This window comes from Alosa alosa, chromosome 3 (genome assembly GCF_017589495.1).
Source record: "Alosa alosa isolate M-15738 ecotype Scorff River chromosome 3, AALO_Geno_1.1, whole genome shotgun sequence".
NCBI classification, from domain to species: Eukaryota; Metazoa; Chordata; class Actinopteri; order Clupeiformes; family Clupeidae; genus Alosa; species Alosa alosa.
Window position 1 is genome coordinate 31639977 of NC_063191.1, and position 21748 is coordinate 31661724.

Below are 21748 nucleotides of genomic sequence, written 5' to 3' on the forward strand. Positions count from 1 at the left end.
ACACTCATAAATAGTCAGGTAGAACCCCAGGATAGGTGTGACATAAGGTACTAATGCAATTTTTTTGCATAAATTGATAGTTTAGGGGGTGTAAACTCAGAATCTGACGGGTGCCACTCCGGCACCCTTGAGCATTTTATTTTTTTTAATGACATAATTTGCCACGCCTCCATTTTTCGACCATAACTATAAAAATAACTAGATGTACATTACTGTATAAACCCATCATGTATGGTATCACATAAAAGCTTTTCTCAAACAGATATCAATGATGTTAATAAAAACATGCTAAAAATGATTTCAAGTCCCTCCAGAGAACATAATAACTGTAATGCCTGGTAAGGTCACACCGCTGAAATGGTAGGCTGAGCAACAAATTGTCTCAACAATTAATCAAATAGACAAAGTAACAAGGAACAAAGTAGTACTTTCTTTCAGATTCTGAAAGCAACTATTTTTTTGCTGCAATGGCAGTAGGTGGTGCATGGTAGTCCATCTGACTGACAGCAGCAAGAGGCCCTGGAGCATGCTGCCTGGCACTGCCTTGCATTCACAAGCAACAAGCTGTAGACTCGTTTTGGGTGCAATGTCAGTGTTGCCATGAACAGGCACAGGAATTCCATCCTTTATTTTCCAGCCAAACAGGGATACATCATCAGTACACACAGGAAGTGTTTTTTTTTGTCAGCTGCTCTCCACAGAAAGGCTTGCAGCCATGCATGCTTGATGTGTTCCGCTGCATATTCTCTTGTTGGAGGAAGACTCTTTATTTTAGGAGGGTCTCTTTTCTTGGTGAATAGCATGTATCTCAAGTTACTGAGGCTTTCAACAGTCTTTCCATAGTAGAGGCAAGAAAGGAAATCCATTCCTGCCTTCATGCTCATCAGCTTCTACAGTACATCTGTAAAATTCTTCAACTCAAGATTCCTTTTGAGCATCAAATTGATTGCTGAGGTTTTCCCTTTGCCATATGAACATGACACACTGTCACAACCAAACAATGCATGAACAGCCAACAAATCATAATATTTGTCTCCTAATTTTGCAGCCATAGAATTAATGTCAATTACTTTGGGCATCCATGGCCTAGTGGTTAGGGAATCGGACTTGTGACCTGAAGGGTGGCCAGTTCGATCCCCAACTGGTAGGGAAAATGTGGGTGGCGGGAGTGACTTAACAGTGTCTTGTCTTATGCAAATATATCTTTTTTATTTTCCACCCTGAACATGGGCAAAATGCCCCATTGACATCAATATGTTTTATATAGAGTCACCACACTGCCACCTGTGGTTGTATAGAGTAACCTGTGGTAGCTCTATACAAAACATATTGATGTCAATGGTGCATTTTGCCCATGTTCAGGGTGGAAAGTGAAAAAGAAAGATTTGCATAAGACAAGTCAAATTGGTGTTTTTAAAAAGAAAAGATCATGGAGAATAAAAAAAAAAAAATATTTAAAAAATCTTTGTATATTCCCACAAGGTGTTTTAGGAGCTCTGAAAATGAGAACCAAAATGATTTTTAGACTTCTAAGGTCTGCTGTTCAGACCCTGAAGGAATTTATTTTCTGTTCATTGTTTTTGTGAGTGTTTCTACTTATCTCAGTAAGGAAAATAAATCAAGAGCCTATGTTGAGTACAAATATGTCTTCTGAAGGCTTAAACAGAGCCCAGCCAAAAACTCCAAAAAATTTGTATCAACTTTGAGGGACAGCTATGACCATGCAGGATTATCCAGACCAAAGCGTGACGATTTTGCTACATACTATTCCTATTTATGTACCAGCATGCAAAATTTGAGCCTCCTACATGGTTTAGTTCTTGCTGTGGGCTTGTGAACTTTGACAAAAAAAGAGCCGAACAAAATCGACACCCCCCCCTGTAAAACTGGCTGTATCTTGGAAAGTATTGATCTTACATAAGAGTAATTTTACAGTGTGTCTCCTGGGTAACATAGGTACACCTGGTAATTTTTTCAGAATTTTTTGAGACCTAAGTGCGTGGGCCCTGGTTGAATTGACGTTGAATGACCCTGTTCATTAATTCGCGGGATAAATGCAGAGACCAAATTCCTTGTATGCAAGTATACTTGGGCTATAAACCTGATTTACATGTGTTATATTTGTTGTTGTAATTCCAAATGATACGTGTCATTCCTTGCAATACTGGAAGAAATAATTTTCTTGATTCTGTCCTCTCCTCCTGTAATCAACTTTGCAGTTTTCTATTAAGGGGGCAAATTCAAGGACTATTATCATTAATGCGCTGACTAATTGGAGAGTACCCTATAACTCAGACTAGTTTGTAACAATCCTGGACTGTGGTGTCTGCTTTTAAAGCATTAAAAAATGTTAGGATGAAAAATATTGTTTTCTGTAATTCTGGGGGGAAATCCAAGGACAGTTATAATTAATGTGTTAACTACCTGGGAAGTACCTCACAACATTGCTGTCCGAATTCAGCGACTGATTCAAGGGAAATTAAAGGTAACTTGCTAACTAACCTGCAAGTTGGTGAACTACATCAGACTTGCTATAATATTCATATTAAAATGAATTACTATTTAATGATTGTATTCCTGTATGTATTAAGCTACATGGCAGTTAGGGCTGTAACGATATACGTGGTAACGATATACTGTGTCGCGGTGTGAAAAGGCAGAATCGCGACACATCCTTTCTAGTGTTTCACGCACTGCTTTGCAGCTTACGCGCATAAAAAGCAACCCACATCTCCGCTTTACTTATCGGTAGCCCTCGTTGTCCAAAAACAAACAAATAAATAATAATTTCATACCTCTCCTTGCTTTCATTGTAGACTATGTGTGCAACTTTACCAAACAGTATAGAAGTAAACCCCCTCTCCTTGCTCTCTCTCGCGCTCCCTCCCTCTCACTCTCACTCCCTCTCCTGCTCAACACGCACGACTTAAATAAAACATTCACAATCGTGAAAGCAAGGACGCATAGAGGACGACTAGCTAAATTACTATTAAATCCGCTTAGCATCATTAGCTATCATTGCTGCACATATTTGTTTTAAACTCTTGCATTGAAGTTGACTGATCATCTCAATACCAACGTTTCCCAAAAGGGCCTGTCCCAAGGAGAACAAGTATTATCTTGAAACTTAAACACACATGGGGAAACTGAAGAGTCCAATCAGTAGACTATGATGGATAGATAGATAGATAGATAGATAGATAGATAGATAGATAGATACTTTATTGATCCTCAAGGGGAAATTCAAGATAGGCTAAGCTAGCCAACTATGCTACTTTGTTTACAACATTTCCAGGCTTCAACCAGACAGCTGAATTAAAGAGGTAGAGTTGTAATAAAAAATAGTAGGCCTAGGCTATAGGCTAATCTGCATAAAGTGTGCTGTCATAAATATCAGTCATTCAGAAAAATATAAAGGATATAAAATAAAAGATTTATTATATTGTAATCTTCTGGTGTTCTAAGGGAGACTATTAAAATGTTATTTAATAAAATGTCTAGCACTAGGTCAGAACTAGGGCTGGGACAACGCACGTCGGACGTGTCGATGGCGCCGACCTAAAAAAAATCGTCGGCATAAAATATGAGCGTCGATTCGTCAAGCGTAACATGTGCTGCTAAATATTTTTAATTTTACACCTTCAGTGTTTTCCATACGTTGACTAATCTGTGGCTGGGCACCACGAAATCAAAACCGGCCACCACACATTGATGTTCTATGTTGTAGTCCTACTATTTAAATTAAAGATAAGATAATTTCATTGAGCTGCACTTTTTACTCACACAGCCTTTCCTCGCCCCGCCCGCTCGCTCTCGTAACGAGTCCGCTGCTCCTCCTCTGCAAGTGATTTAACAAATTATTCACGATTGTTAAAGGATTGTTGTTGCCAAATTGCTATTAATTACGCTTAGCATCGTCGTGACCATGCTGCGCAAATTTGTTCAAAACTACAGCATTAAAGTTAAGGTAAACTCTGCTAAGGTCTTATCACAACATAGTTTAGTCTCCTCAATGTACTAAGTTAAGTTACAGTATGCAATCAAGCAGTATTTCAAAGCTAACGTTAGAATACTGTTTGGATTTCAAGTTTAGCATGCTTACTTGCAGCTGCTTGTATTCGTTACTCAGGCTCATTTTATTGACTCTGAATGTTTGCAAAATCCCGATGTAAATGGAAAAGTGTTTTCCAAGACTCAAAAGTGCTTGTCCAAAGGAGAAGTACGAACCGTTATTTGAACTAACTACGTTATGAATTGCATCCACACATCAGCAGCCTTTTAACTGTGTTAATGTTAATTGCAAGGATTCCCGCACAAACATCTTAAAATGACAGGCACTCAATTAGACATACACTACTGAACTTTATTGAATGCTACCTCTGACTAAGAATGCATTACTTTGCACTTGTATAGTCTTTTATTTTGGAATCTTAAGAGCAATAAACATATATTACAATGTTAAAGAATTCATGTTTTTTCATTCATATATGTAAATAAACATGTATAAGTTGCTATTAGTGAATTAATTGGGAGATAATCGAATCGGACTGAAAAAATGAATCGTTAGATTAATCGATGCATCGAAAAAATAATCGCTAGATTAATCGTTTAAAAAATAATCGTTTATCCCAGCCCTACACAGAACCAAAACAAAGTAACACCTGATGATGCCCTCAACAGAAATGCTGCTTGTCTCGGCAAAAGAATAAGAACGAGACACCGTCAACAATGGTTTATATCAGCCCCATTGTCATTTTTTTTATTTTTTTTATCTAATGACAAAAAAAACACAATGAATTGCACACATATCCTTACATACTATGCACAACTATTTTTCACAAGCCTAAAACTGTTCGACTGAAGGCTAATTACTTTCACATATTTCTTAAAGTGACAGGCATTCAATTAGACCTAGACACCACAAATGTGCACTCAATAAGACCTACACATCACATTAATGATATGCCTAAGTGTAATAGATTAAAAATCAATATGAAATATTCAAATTACTAAATATTCTCACCTACTAGTAATTACATAATGATTTACTATAAACCATTAACAAAATATATAATCTTTATATGAATTCCAAAATATATGAAATAGAAACATGACATTTAGCAATAATCTTCTCTGTGTATGTATGTATGTGTGTGTGTGTGTGTGTGTGTGTGTGTGTGTGTGTGTGTGTGTGTGTGGAGGGTGGAGCAGAATTTAGGATGTTCTCTAGATGTTCTCAATTCCATTTCTATCTAGCCTATTCCATGTTTCCATTATCTACTTCTAAAACAAATGTTGATGAAAGAATGCACAAACTGGAAATACTAGAACACTTTCTAATGGTGTGTTAAATTATCAGGAGAGAGACTACAGCCTTTGACTTCATTTTTTTCCAAAAGGGAAATGCGGATATAGTTTACCAAGCAGAGTGATTATGTTATTATTACTACTATGCAGTGTCTTACTGTGAAAAAAAAACAGCAATAAATAACCTTTAAAGATCAAAACCTCTAAAGAATGTGTTTGTGTGATTTTATACATTAGTGTTGTTGTGAAATCTATCTATCTATCTATCTATCTATCTATCTATCTATCTATCTATCTATCTATACCTTGCCATAGGAAAACTGTGTTAAAACATACATATATCTATCTTTCACCTTCTATTTTGTTCATCGACCTCTCAGCTGAGTTAGGTGACTGTGACCCAGCAGAACACACTCTAGACTTGGTGTCAGAATTCCGATTTGTCCCAGACCAGACAGAAGACATGGAGCTTTCTATCTACAACCACTGGAAGGACTGCAGGTGAGAAATACAACACTGTTTCCAAAAAAACTAACATTTGCAAATCATATAAACCCTACATTTATATAATGGTGCAAAGACATCATATCAATTGTTGAAACAGGGAAATGTTATTGTTTTTTAGAAAATATTGTCATTTGAATTCAGTGCCTGCAACATGTTTCAAGAAAAGTTGGGACATTCAGATGCAGTCTAGGTCAGAGGTCCCCAATAGGCGGACCACGGTCCGAGTCCGGACCCTGATGCTTTCATATCCGGACCCGGACCATAATTGTTGAGATTTCCCTTTCAGAGCTGTGCTAAATGGTCCGTACAACAATAAGAACATTATCCTCAGTACCTTCAGGAACCATTATCTAGCTTGCTGCTACTCAGCCAATCAAATCTGTGCATTCTGATAAAGTCGAGTCAGTGAGTGAAGTTGATATGGTGAAGAGAATTACTGACAGCCTGATGGGTAAATATATAATTAAGTACTGTATTTTCCATATTGGAAATAATAGATAATCAAGTACCGTATTTTCTGTACTATAAGTCGCTCCGGAGTATCAGTCAAAAAATATCTCATGAAGAGGACAAATCCATATATAAGTTTCACCGGACTATAAGTCTTATTTATTTAGAAATTTATTTCCCAAAATCCAAGACCAAGAACAGACAGAGACTATGTAACTGAGGCCATAAAGATTGAGAATTCTACCGGGAATGTTGAGTGAAGGGCCCGACGGTAATTGTAAAGCAGTTTACAAAAGATTCACTGAACAAAAATGCTGATGTTGTATATGAAAATGTAGCTAGAAATGTGGAGAATGCAATGCAATCAAGCATTTTGTGGAGGCTCAAGCCGGCAGCAGAGCAAATTCTTGGGAGGCTACCTCCGAGAATGAGAGGGAGAAAAAGATGTGCGTTTCAAAAAGAATGTGCAAACTTTCAATGATTCATACTAAGGACGCCAGCCTACCCATATTTTAGAGACTGTTCACATGTCTTTCTTAACCAGTATCTTCTATTTTCAACCGGTATTTTATTTACTTAGGCTGCGCAAAGCATGGCGCCTTTATTTGGGGCAGACTTGTATTCGAGGCAGCCCTTTATTTCTTACGTGGTGCGTTTTCTTGTGAGACATGCGTTTCGTTTGGAGCAGCATACCGGTAGGCTATCAAAAGCAGAAGATGCTCGGTTTGGTTTGGGATTTAATTTACGTTTAGACTGTTTGATTATATTGCTGAATGTTGGGACTGATGGCCACTGAAATCTGGGGGGTATTTGATGGTTCACTATTAAGTTTCATGTAGTTGAAAGAGTGTCTGATTTTCCACCCGTTTATTGCGAGACAAGGCATCCGCTTTCGTTCATTGAACATGCGTTGTGCTGTAATGGAAACCTTATTGCGTATAGCCAAATAGGTCTATGGTAGCCTAAATTGAGTTATTTTAATTATGCAAAGTTGGTTGGTTTAATACTGTTGCCAATGAAAAGTCGTTGTCCTACACCTTGAGTCTCCAACACGTCGCTCTCAAGCTACCAGTCGTTTGCCGCCCCCTTCTGAGCTTGCCAGAAGTTGTAGCAGTAGGCTACTACATTTAAACACAATTGTTGCTGCGAGGCATTACAGCCTACGAATTGAATAAAAAAGTAAATCATGCATAATTAAAAAAATAACTCAATTTAGGCTACCGTAGGCCTACTTGGCTAAGCAATAAGATTTCCATTACAGCACAGCGCACGTTCAATGAATGAAGGACAATTCTCTCGACCTTGTGGCTTGATTGTCACTCTAACATACACCATCAACTGTGAGACCTGTTAGGCACAGGTGGATTTCAATCAAGTTGTAGAGGCATCTCAAGGACCATTGATAGAAGTAGGATGCACCAGAGTTCAATTACAAGCGTCATAACAAAGGGTCTGAATCCTTATGTAAATAGAATATTTCAGTCTTTTATTGTGTTGGAGTACCGTATTTTCCGGACTATAAGTCACAGTTTTTTTCATAATTTGGCCGGTCCTGCGACTCAGGTGCAACACATATATATTTATATATATGTTTTTTTACTCTTCATGAAACATTTTTTGACTGGTGCGACTTATACTCCGGTGCGACTTATAGTCCAGAAAATATGTGTAAATTGATAAGAAAAGAGTTCATTGAATCCATTTTAAGATGAAAGGGTCTGAAAACTTTCCGGAAGCACTGTATGTAAAGAAAATCCTAATAGGTTTTATATCATATATCCCAGTGGTTCTCAAATGGGGGTACGCGAGATTTTAACCCTTAGAACCCGATTGACGCAAAGTGCGTCAAAAAACACACCCTTTCTTCTCTGTTACATTGCTCCACAACTGTTCATCGCAGCAAGATGAAACCTATATTGCGTGACAGAGCAGAAGTGGGGCCTTCCAACGAGACCACGCACTTGTCTGTGGGTCAATGACGTGACGCTCATTTTTTTGTGTACATATGGGTTACATAATTTAAGAAATTATTTTCAAATATCATTGTCATCAAACCCTAATCTTAAAGTTTTGGATTTATTTAATTTTGAAAGAGTATTAACTGAATTTGGGTAAAATTGTCAACACTGTGTAACCACAAAAACATGAACCAAATAATTACACTTGCTGAAAAAAATGTGAAATTCTCTCCAAAATCCCTTCTAAAATAATCTGGCATGATCTTGCACAATAACTTTTCTGTATTTAATACAAATAATGAAACCCCATTGTTCTGAATGTTTTAATTAATATGGGGAATTGTCTGTCACATCAACCACTTAAAATGTCAAGTGGTGTAACCACCAGTATTATGTCAGAGGATCATGTGACAGGAGATTATGTCATAGAGAAGGACCCTTCAAGACCTCAACTGCTATGAGTCAAGGTTAGCAACTCTCTTAAGTAACATAATAGTGTTTTTAGTCAAGTCAAGTTTATTTCTATAGCACATTTCATACACAGAGGTCATTCAATGTGCTTTACATAAACAAAACCAAACAATAATAACAAATAAAAGCATAGATAGGCAATATAGTCAAAGAATAGTTAAAAGGTAAAGATCATAATAAAAAGAAAACATAAAACACAAGGTAAAATCATTTAAAAATAAAGAATAATTAGTAAGCAAAAACAAAGGCAAAAGTAGTAAAAAAAGTAATAAAAGACAAAGTAGAATAATTATCAAGGCAGATTCAGAATTTGTAACTCGGCACAGTTAGCAGAAAGCATCTGAACAGTTTGGTCTTACGTCTAGATTTAAAACTGGCTACAGTTGGGGCCTTTTTAATGTCATCCGAAAGTTGGTTCCACAGCTGAGCCGCATAGCAGCTAAAAGCTGCTTCACCATGTTTAGTTTTAACTGTAGGTTTTACTAGCAGGTTTTTCACCTGGGACCTGAGAGGACGAGAAGGTGTGTACTGCTGAAGCATGTCTGACAAGAATTTAGGTCCTGCTCCATTTACTGATTTATAAACAAGCGATAGTGCTTTAAAGTCAATTCTGTGACTTACTGGAAGCCAGTGCAAGGACTTGAATTGGAGTAATGTGGTCAGTTCTTTTAGCTTTTGTTAAGAGTCCTAGCTGCTGCATTTTGTATCACCTGAAGCTGTTTAATAGTCTTTTTAGGAAGGCTTGTGAACAGTCCATTGCAGTAATCAACCCTGCTGGAGATAAATGCATGAATGAGTTTTTCTAAGTCATGTTTTGACATCAGCCCTCTGAGTTTGGCAATATTTTTGAGGTGGTAAAAAGCTGATTTAGTTATCGCTTTCATGTGGCTGTTGAAATTTAGATCACTGTCAATTAATACACCAAGATTTTTAACAGTATCCTTTGCCCTCAACCCTTTTGTGTCAAGGAGAGTGGCAACCCTAAGTCTTTCCTCATTTTTACCAAATATAATTACTTCAGTTTTTTCTTTGTTCAGCTGAAGAAAATTTTGAGACATCCAGGTGTTGATTTGTTCTATACACTGACACATAGATTCAAGAGGACCATAGTCGTTTGGTGATAGAGCTAAGTAAATTTGTGTCATCTGCATAGCTATGATATGAAATCAAATTATTTTGAATGATTTGTCCAAGTGGGAGCATATAGAGGTTGAATAATAGTGGCCCCAAGATCGACCCCTGGGGAACACCACAGGTCAAGGACGTTGGTGATGAGGTACAGTTTCCGATGGCAACAAAGAAGCTCCTTTCTTGTAGATATGATTTTAGCCAGCTGATAACTATGCCTGTAAATCCAACCCAGTGTTCTAGTCTGTGTAGTAAAATATTGTGATCAACAGTGTCAAATGCTGCACTAAGGTCCAGTAGCACTAGGACTGATGTCTTACCTGAATCTGTGTTGAGGCGTATGTCATTGGAAACTTTAATGAGAGCTGTTTCAGTGCTGTGATTTGCCCGAAAACCAATCAAAGTAATCAAAATACCCATTTGATGTTAGGAAGGTGGTTAATTGATTAAAGACTACTTTTTCAATAATTTTGCCAATAAAAGGTAGATTGGATATGGGCCTGTAATTGTTTAGCATGGAGACATCCATGTTATTCTTCTTGAGAAGTGGGTTTACAACAGCTGTTTTCAGTGACTTAGGAAAAGTGCCAGACAGCAGTGATACATTTACAATTTGAAGGACATCCGCCGCTATGAGGTGAAAAACAGTTTTGAAGAAATTGGTAGGCAGAGTCTCTTAGACACATGTGGAAGAGCTGAGATTCTGTACCGTTTTTTTAAGTGTTTCGTAGTCTATCAAGCTGAACTCTGACATCAAGTTTAGTTTCCCTCTGTTTGTTGCTGGAAGTTCAGGTTGTTGAATTTTTAGGCCATGGCCAGGCAAGCTTAGGTTACATGTCAAATTGTATGACCTTTTAAAAATGTTGATAAATCATAATAATCATAAAATATTCAATTTAATGTAAAAACTGTGTTTAAATATTTACATAAAGGTGAAGTGTGTGCATAGTTGTCCATAATAATGCCTGCAAATTTTGCTTTTAAATAGAAATGTTTATGGTTACACCATTTGACTCTTTTCTGTTTGAGACCAGTTTGATCAGAACTGACCAGTTTGATCAGATTGTAGGTGCCAATTATATTATATTTATAATTTAAATAGTGACTAACTGTTTAGCATGAACAATAGCTTTAAAAGGGTTTAATTAGATTGCAATTTAAGCGATTTTTGAAATGTCAAAGCTTTTCATTTTAAATGTAAACTTCCATAATTATTTGTAATATTTTATTATGATGCATGTCAACAGTATGTTCAAATTATAAATAAATAATATTAATACATTTATTATATATAAAATGCACCTCTTGTCCCCCAATGGATGCCACTTACAAGCAAGGAAAACTACTCGCCACAGAGTACATGTGAACGCAGATCCTGCTGTTGGTTGGTTGTTAAGAAATGATCATACCCACTCTTTCACTCACTCTTATTCTCTCTCACACACACGTTGGGCCCTAATTTAGCAATCTAAAAGGCATGGTCACTAGCAAATAGCGTAAATACATTTAGGGGTTTGTCCAGTCCACATTCAGGGTGGTTTTGTTATCAAACGTCAGGTGTCTGGCGCAAAAAGGTGGCTCTTATGTTTCTTAATCAGTCATGGGTGTGTTTTGGGCATAAACATCCTTTACACCAATGAGGAGGACATCTGTCATTCCCTTTAACAGCAAGCAGAGCAACTTCAAACAGCGCATCAGTATTTTGATAGTCAGCGGTGTATTTGAAGGAATCTGCTTCTTCTGCTTCTTCTTCTGCTTTTGTCTAAAAGACTAATAATGTACAAAAAAGATATATATAACATGGATAATGATTTAATACTCTACTTTACTGTAATAATGGTTGTTTAAACCATTTTTACTCAAATGGTCAAATAATAGACATAAAACAAGATGTTTACAGCATATGGTCTTGCTCAGTACAATGAAAAACCCATATAATTTAAATTTAGAAATAAATATAATAAAACATATTCTCATAGGATATTACAAAATAAATTTATGATAAAATAATTTTATGAGAGCAATTGCATGAACTCTAGGAGGTGTGAAATATTAGATATTTGTCATTTTTGTGGTTACACCATTTGACAATTTAACAAGCTGTTAGTTATATCTTTTGTTAAAAAATAGTATGCACGTCATATTAAATAATATGAATACAACAGAAATATAAAGTATACACTTTAGCAAACCTCAGGCATGTTTTGTTTTAAAGGTTTAAACATATTTTTAATTTTCTCATCTTACCAACCCTTATCTGTCACTGACCCCTGTACGTATAGTATGAAAATAAAAAAAATCCAAAAAAATACAAAATTGCACCATATTTACAGTCTTTACTTCTCTGCGTTCACCTGCGCACTCATTACTCTCGCTTGAATTACTCGCGAACCCGTGAACGCATAGATATGGCAAGCATATCAGATGAAAGAGGAGACACAGGGCTATCCATTAATAGCAAGTATGTTGATCCTTCTGGCTTATGAAATCAGACAAAGTGACTACAAAATAATAACGTCATGTACAAAATCCAATGCTGCACACCCATTACTCGCGTTTGAATTACTCGCGGACCTGTGATCGGATAGCTATGCCACGCATGTCAGATGAAAGAGGAGACACTGAGCTATCATTTGATACCAAGTACATCCATCTGGGTTATAAAACAGACGAAGTGACAGCAAAATAATATCTTCATATAGCTTGACTTACCTCACGTTTTTGTCTGTTTTTGTAGCAAAGCATGTTTATAATCCAACGCTATTGTGTGTTTCTCTATGGCAAAGAATGTTCATAATCCGGTTTTGAGATCCTACCAAATTCCTGCATGGCATCCAATTCAAGGCTCATATTGCATCCCAATTTGTTCGGCAAAGAAACACCTTTTTTGTCTTTACTTTGTTCGTGGCAATGCAGTAAAAAGTTGTAGAGAATCATGAGTGCAGACACCATAGGCACACACAGGCTATAACACGTAAACTCTGGTCAAGTCAGGTCAGATGAGTTCGTGTCACAGATATGGAGCACAGAAAGGTCATTAAATCACCAAATAAAAAAATGGCATTTATTTCTGTAAGGTACACACCACATATGTGACCAGGCATGGCAAAACCAGGCACATGTCTCCCTAGAGACATTTTGAGTTATTCACATAATTTTCTTAAAAGTGTAGTTTCAAAGCTATCCAATGATGTCTCACTCATGGAGATCTGATAATATTTGAATAAGTTGTAGCCATTTTAAAGTATACACATCTCAAAGCTACAAGCTGAGAAATCAGGCTTTTCAATTTGACTACTTTCTCCCTCAGTCCATTGGATGGGAACACAATGGTCCTCATTTACATGACATTAAGATCAACCCTCCCCCCTGTCACGGTCACTGATCTGTCAGCCTACAGTGCATATGATGCTAATGACCCATCGAAACTATCTGTAATGGGTTAAAGAACCAGCTAGTAGCAATGGATAAAGTAAAACCAACATGTGATCACGTTTGCAAACCCTGTTAATTTGAATGCACACACGATGCAAGGCACCCTGCCATCAGTCAAAACAAGACATTCTCGCATTATTCAAATGAATTGCCCACCGAAACTATCTGTAATGGGTTTTGGCTAGTAGCCTATGGTGCCAATAACTAACGACAGTAGGCCTACGATAGCTAGTAGCAATGGATAAAGTTTCTAACACACAAACTTTATCCCCGTCAAATGTACCTGTGGAAATAGCATCTGATATCTTAGGGACTGTTCGTTATTTATAAACGGGCCACCGGAGGGATTTTAAGAGATTCAATCAAAAGTTGCATGACCCTCCCCTGCCAGCAAGAAAATTTTTAACGACCCTCCAGCAGCATTATCAAAAAAGACATGACCCTCCCCGACCAAATGTCGATACCTTCCACTCTCACTTTTAAACGCTATGGAAACACATTGCAGCTACCGTTCTAAACTCAAACTCTGCTTTCTAATCTTACACATCACACTTCACCAAGATGGTGGCCATTTCAGTAGATTTACTCACTAACATTAGTACTACACAACACAATAAGCATGGAAACTAAATACACACTTCCTGCAACTGCATTAGACTACTTGAAATAAGTTACTCCTCTAGTAAGTATTCACATGAAATAAAACAATAAAACATTGAGACCATTCAACAAAGCACACTGGGTAATAACAAATTTAACACATGAACTTGTTGCTATGGACTTGTCTCTAGGCTTCCTCAGTCATTGTAAAGCTGCCGAAGCTGAACATTATCCAAAACTCAATTTCTGAGACGAGCGTCAATTTGGGAGCTTGCTACACTCCTTCCTTCTCAAATGACTTGAAAAGGCCGTTTGCACAATTTCACAAATAATCGCAGGGACCGAAAAATACCTAACATGACAACTTTTTCCGGGTTTATCATTTTAACTTTTCCCCGCTGCCATTTTAATATTTTCCCGTAGAATATCCCATATTACTGTAATACTCTCATAACATTAGTCCTGCATTCTGGCCTGTCTCTGTGTTGTCCTGTTGTTACCCCTTGCCCTTCCAGTGAAACAGATGTATTCAAATAATCGTTTTGCTTGCTTGAATGCAAACTCAAAGTGATGTTAACCTAGGCCTATTTAAGTTAACAACGTGGTTGTCGTGAGCGCACGATTCATTGGCGCTTGCAGTGTTAGGCCCTAGGCTATGTCTACGTGCGCACCTGCCAGGCTCAGCTACAAGTAGACAACAAATTTCCCCCGGTATATTCACTCCAAGTTGGCCTACCATAACTTACCAACTCTACACTGTAGACCATAAACTGGCTATTTATATGACCAATGTATTTGTTCAACTTTATGAAGCAGAATTACGACTGCTACTTGAACGTGAACACATTTTTGTTGGCAGGAGAGAGAATGACAGCGATTAAATTGCACTTGTTGCTGGTTACCAATAAATAGGGCCTACTATATATTTTTTTGCAAACAACAAAAACAGAAAGGATGGAGACAGCAAAGCTAGAGATGGGCAGGAACAAGGTCAATTGGTAGAAATGCTTGTCAAAATGTTAGGAGCTGGATGTGTGGATGAATGAAGCACAAGTATGCTTTATGTTAAGCATACACACTGTTTAAAGTTAGGATACACGGTAAACTACAAGTAAACCAAAGTTAAATTTAGCATTTTTAGGGCTGGATGAAGTTAACCAAATGGATATAGGCTGTTATAGGCGTGAATAAAGTAGGCTACTTTGTTGCTCCAACCCTTCCAACGTTAATGGGGACGAATGTTGACATTTTCCGTATTTTGCGTGAGAAACCCGGGAAATCTCCCTTATTTTCATTGTTCAATGTTGACAGAGCTATGGAACGAAAGAGAACGTTATTGCGACAGACATCAACAATCAAACAAGCCACTTTGATTTTTTGCTGTTTTTATTAATACAAAAGATGGGTGACCCTCCCTCCTAGACAAAAAAAAGTTAGGTGACCCTCCCCTCAACAAAGAATAAAAAGACATGACCCGCCCCTATTTTCCTCCGGTGGCCCTGTTTATTAATAACAAACAGTCCCTTACGATCTAGCTCCTCTGCTGCCAGACCGAGAGATTCTTCCTCGTTGTAATTATCTAAGGTCAGCTCTAGATTAGGGATGTTCTCCAATGTAATGCAGTTGCCTTCATCATCAGATTTAGCTCATCTGCAATCCGCTGTGCTTTGTCCATCTCCATTCCAATTGTAAGCAAACACCATGCTGGTTCAGTAAGTAGCCATGAGGTTACTTCTAGCATACAGCTGATTGGCCGACAGAACAAAAGAGCACTAATAGTCACGCCCAATTCAAACGCTGGTTTACTTCCTGAAACTTAACCATTTTCAAAGACAAAATATACACTTTTAAAGCAACCAATGCTGTTATCTGAAACATGGAATTGCTTCTTTAGGACTTCAACTTGCACATTCTGCAAAAAAACGAAAATCACAAATTTTTAAAAAAAAAAAAAAACTTGCGTCTCTGCAGGTTAAAATATACATAGATTTAAAAAGTAGAATCCATGCAAAAATACTTTTAAAAGCAATTATTTAATACATATTTCAGGAAAATATAAGTTCATAAAAATAATTTTATATTTCAGTAGGCTATTCAATTTCATTATCCTAAAAAACCAGAGTCCCCCCCATGCCAGGATGGTTCGACCCAACCTGTCACATGCCACCCGCCATCACCTGTCAATCACTGTCAAAACTCAAACGATTGAGTCGTGGTTGAAGTTTATGGATGGAGTCGTGGTTCCAAAGTTTAATAAATTAGACACTGATGTCACAGTGCTCTGTTTTAAGTCTTTTTTTCTCAACTAAAAATGCTTTGGGCTGGTTAGGGGGTACTTGGCTGAAAAAATATTTCACAGGGGGTACATCACTGAAAAAAGGTTGAGAACCACTGATATATCCTATACAGTATCATAAAACTTAATTACTTAAAAAACTTTAAAAAACGTATAAAAAGACAATATAAAAATTTAAATGTCCAAGTATTAGAAATGTGTACCTTAGATGTTATATATAAAATGGCGTTGCCAAAATTCTTCATACCCTTTTTAAATAATCAATGGAAACATCTTTTTATTTGCATTCACAGCTCTAAAAATGGTTATTATAATACCTACCAAGCCTCTCCATGTCTCCACAATGATTCTAGGCTGCACCTTTTTAACAGCAATCTGGGTTTTAAGTCAAGAGCGATTATTTGCCATCCCTCTGGCCTTGTACTCACCTTTTTGACGGATTGAGGTCTGAATGGGCCACTCTAAAATGTTGGTATTGTTCTCGGTTTAATTTCAATTTCAATTTATTGTGCTTATAGAGCGCCAAAACATTACACATCTATCATGGCGCTTTACAGAGTGTAGACAATCAGAGAAAAAAAGAAAGGAAGAAAAGAAAAGAAGGCCCGTGGGTAACAGGGGTGAGGAAAAACTCCCTAGAATTGGAGATACATATAGGAAGAAACCACGACTCAAGGAAGAACATATAGGAAGATCCACGACTCAAGGGCCTGACCCATCTGCCTAGGGTCAAATACAGGACAGTAAGGTCTGTGTACATGACAAATGCATATGATAGTCAGGTGTAGAGAATAGGACATTGTGTTTAAAGCACCGGAGTTGAAAGTTACAAGAGGTGGGATATGTATCCGGTATGATAATGCATTAATCCTGATTTAGTGACAAAGTTCAAATAGTCCAGCGTTGGAATTGTCCAGGGGAAAGGAGTTGTCAAGGGGCATGTGGTGGGTGGGCAGGCGGGCCAGGAATCCGGGCAGAGTTGTCATAGCCAGGTGATGGGTCGCTAGGCTGTGCGGGCCAGGAATCCAGATAGGGGGACAGTAATAGGACAGTCAAGGATGGGACTTCAGGTGAGATGGGTGAGAGGAGGGCCAAGCACACGGATGGCTGATGACTGGTGATTATATACCTCACAAGTGAGGTACAGTAAGGGGGAAGAAAGAGAGATGTAGTATTACTGAAAATCAAAATGGTTAATGTCAATAAGTAATCAGCGGTACTATATATTGTTACAGTATACCATAGTGAGAATAGGCAAGAGAGGGAAAGTTGAGAGAGTGAAGGGGAGAGAGGAGAGGGGGGGGGGCTGTACAGCGTGGCACATAAAAAGTCCATGACAGCACTATGCTATAGTGGCAACTAAGGCATGGTGAGGGGTTGTCGACACCAGCGCAGGTATGTACAGTGGGCAGTGCTTCGACTTGGCCAGCTTCACTCGCGGTCCGCACGTGGGATCACGCGGTATCACGCGACTTTAATTTGTATTTTTCCAGTGAGACGCTGCAACAACCCAAACAACCGGTAGATGGCTCAAGTGAGCAGGGTGTCTCGTAAAAAGAAATGGAGCCTGGAAAATCCTACACAGACTTCACTACAGAGTTTAGCAGACTGGTTTAGAAATAATTTAATAGCCAGAAAAATGCCTGCCCTGCCCTATAAAGAAATATTTGGTTAACTGCGAGTGAATCCCGTTTGCAGCCGTAGAAAAAACGCAGGACAAATTAAAACGCAGGTCAAATTAAACATTCTGGTTTTCTCCAAGTGCAACGATGATAGACAGACATCATTTGGACAAGATATAGAGCATAATAACCTCCTTTGCTCAGCCAAATGCCTTCCTGTTACGTCCTGTTATCACGGCGTTACAAGCGATAAACGATTTTGGATGGTCACAAGTTTACTTCATTAGCGGTTTATTTATTTTTTCATTATTAAAGAGTGTTTTTCATTTAAAGGTTTGACTTCGTGCTTATTCAGTAGAGCATTTAGTGCTTTCCCCAATCCCAGACGTTCACATTGCATGTTTGTTTGTAATGGATGCAACCGCGAGATAGGCTATGCGTTTGGCGGCAATGAGTTGTTAACAGACATGAACCAAGACTTATAGCCCAGCAGCAATCTAGGGACTGTTCGTTATTTATTGAAGGGGTCACCGGAGGAATTTTGAGTGCTTCAGTTGCAAGTTGCATGACCCTCTCTTGCCTGCTAGAAATTGTTCAATGACCCTCCGACAGAATTGTTAAAAAAGACATGACCCTCCCCTGCCAATTGTCGCCGTCTTCCGCCCGCGCCACAGCCACACACTGTGATAACGTTCTTAAATCAATCTTTCCCGTGAGCTTGCATGCTACCAGTCCTTCCTTTTCCAATGTGTTGCGCCTGTTTGCACAATTTCACAAATAATCATATGTGATTAATAATATGACAAATAATCCCTGTGCACGGGGACCGAAACAATGCATGCCAACTTTTTCCGTGTTTATCACGTATTTTAACTTTCCCCCGCTGTCTTGCCGTAGAATAGGCTATCCCATATTTTAATACTCTCATAACAACCCTGCCATCGGGCCTGTCTCTGTGTTGCCCTGTTGCTACCCCTTGCCCTTCCAACGAAACAGATGTCTTCAAATCATCGTTTTCCTTGCTTGAAGGCGAACTTAGAGTGATGTTAACCTATTTAAGTTTAACGGCGTGATTGTCGTGGAGAGCACGATTCATTGGCTTGCATGTTCGGCCTTATGTCTCACGCGGCGCACCTGAGGCTACTCAGCTACAAGAGAAAGAATTTCCCCTGTTTGTATGTTCACTGCAAGTTGGCCTACCATAACTTACCAACTCTGCACTGTAGACCCTAACTGGCTATTTATATTTTTCTGTGAAATAAGCAAATGTATTTGTTCAACTTTATGAAGCAGAATTACGCATAGGCTACTTGGAACATAATACATTTAACAAAGGACAGATGTATGTTGCTAGTGACAAAATATTAACTTTCAGTGTTTTACGATGTCTTTGTCATGGGGAAGTGTTTTTCCCCATGCATTTATTCTAGGTTACTGTCAGTAATTGACGCGAGAGAAGCGGGGTCTGTGTTGTGTTGCGTTGCGTTAATTTATTTTCATTGGGCATACCTTGCCGTGCCGTCCACAGCTCTTCAGTTCTGACAAAGCCAAAATTACTCCTTTTGAAACGATGAGTGCAGGAAGCACGTTTGTATGGTTATATTGCTTGACGGGGGGGATCCCAAGCAGCTTTCAGCCATAAGGCTACTTTGAGAACATTTCAATTCACCCGACACTAATATTCAAAATGTTGAAAACTATTTCGGCCCCAGTTATTCATCATCTTCCGTCCTTGTGTAGCGCGCGCATTCTGAGACCTGTCACCTGTCACTCATCATCGTAAAGGAGGTGTTTGGAATCATGCCCGCGTTAAAATCATCAGCCAATCAGCCAATCAAGGTGGTCACGCTTGCCCATTTACCCAAATGAATGGTCGAATATTACTGATGATCATTGTTATTTAAGAACATGCAGTGTGCGTAGGGTACCAAAAACATCTTGCTCGTAAAAAAGCATCATAACGCACATTCTGGTGGGTCTGTTATTTACTGTAGGCTGTGCAAACCACAGGCCTTTATTTTGGGCATTCATTCATTCATTCATTCAACCTTTATTTATTCTCGGAGGGTCATTGAGGGAAGCCCTCATTTTCAATGAAGCCGAGATTACAGAAGCGAAGCAAAGCGCTCCATAAACAAGACAACATTCGAGGCCTTCTGTTGAAGAATTTTATATAAAGCCTGCGCTAACAGTAATCCTCCTGCCCCTGATAGGCCTACCACAGCTGTGGATAGCGTGGAATGTTCAAGTAATAACACAATCCAATGTGTGTCTCAATTGTCCCCCGCTGACCACCTCACACATTTCTCTAGATTTTGCAACGAACTACATGACACAATACCATAAAATATGCCAGTTTTAGGACACAGAATAATGTTTGTAATGATACCAGGTAGGCCTACGTTTAACAGTAACAAGTGTAATGAGCTATTCATTGTCGAAGGTGCATGGTGAAGTGAAATTCTTACTTTGGAAAACAAACATTTGCCGATATTATCGCCGATCATCAGAATATTGCAACAGATTCTGTGTTCTGGACTGCAGGTAACTTGTTAAGCCAGTGGTTCTCAAACTTTTATTTCATTCCCCACTTTGATCAAGGGGCATGACTGATGATAGTGGAGATAATGTGTTATCCCGAGGCTTTTGCAAGTCAGCATCTTCGACGGTAGTCTATTAAAAATATAAGTTTTCGATGTCCAAAATGGAGAGCCATACTTTATTGTTTTTAACGATCTCTTTGCTACTCACAAAAATGTAGGCATGGGGACATGATGAAGTAGGCTATCCAACTGTCTGTGTTAAATTATTGTGATTACGAGCCAGTGGTTTTCAAACATTATGCGTGACTCGGACATCTAACTAAATGCAACAGGTATATCGTCCTTGCATTTGCAAAATGAGGACCAGTGTTTTGTCAAATTGCAAATAGCTATTCGTTTTAACGATTTTTTTATGATGGTATGAAGTGCTTTTTGTATAGGCTATCATAATCTTGGAATATGGGGAGGGAAGTGGCGCGTCTGCAGTCAGCCAAATATGAATGTAATTCTGCGGCATAAAGCAGATGTATTTATTTATTGTACAGAAAAATAAAAATGACATGTCAAGCAGTCAATTGACTACATTGCAGTCAAGAAGTAGGGCAAATTAAGACACTGTTGATTTGCGTAGTTGCGTTACCCCCAACACTGACAATAACATAGACAGCAAATTAAGATGTAATGAGGTAATGTTTTAATTACGATTTATTTTGTTATTGAATTCGTAGGCTGGGATTCCTCTCGGTAACAATTATGTTTAAAGGTAGCCTAGCCTCCTGCTTTTTAGAAGGGGCGGCAGTCAGACTACTGACAGCGATGTACAGTGGCAGAGCGACGCACAGTGGCTGAAAGTGGTACTAAAGCTTCACGCAGCTTCACGCCTCGTAATGCGCGACTGAAGTGGCCATTTGAAAGCGATGCCCACTGTATGGTCAGTGACCACCATCGCACGTGTGACTGAGGTGCCAGTCACACGAGGACTCAGCAGGATGGTCCATTCCAAAAATCCCTGAGGTGGGTGAAGTTCCACACCGCACCATACCTAACAATGGGAGGCAATAAAGAGGTATGTTTTAAGTCTAGACTTAAAAATAGGGAGGGTGTCTGCTAGACGAATTGAGGAAGGGAGATTATTCCAGAGGAGGGGTGCGCGATAGCTGAAAGCCTCCTACTGTAGTTTTTGAGATTCTTGGAATTACAAGAAGGCCAGTATTCTGTGATCGTAGCGGTCTGGGTGGGTTATATGTGACTAGGAGATCTTTAATATATTCTTTTAATGGTTTACCATTTTTTGCCTTGTTTGGCTGTATGTTTTGGATCATTGTGTGGTTTAATGGTCCAATGCCGCCTATTGGGGCAGGTCTCTCGGCAGACATTCTGATCTTCTCCTCCAAAATTCTCAATTTGCCCCTTGTTTAGTGTTACCGTTTA

The 21748-nt window shown here is 38.6% G+C and overlaps 1 protein-coding gene across 3 annotated transcripts in view; it reads left to right on the forward strand.

Moving 5' to 3' along the window:
- epb41l5 (erythrocyte membrane protein band 4.1 like 5) overlaps positions 1-21748 on the forward strand; it is a 276656-nt gene that overhangs the window by 77532 nt on the left and 177376 nt on the right. For all 3 annotated transcript variants that reach the window (XM_048239963.1, XM_048239962.1, XM_048239965.1), the window contains one exon: positions 5688-5808. In XM_048239963.1, the coding sequence (XP_048095920.1) occupies positions 5688-5808 (121 nt within the window). The remainder of the gene's footprint in view (positions 1-5687; positions 5809-21748) is intronic.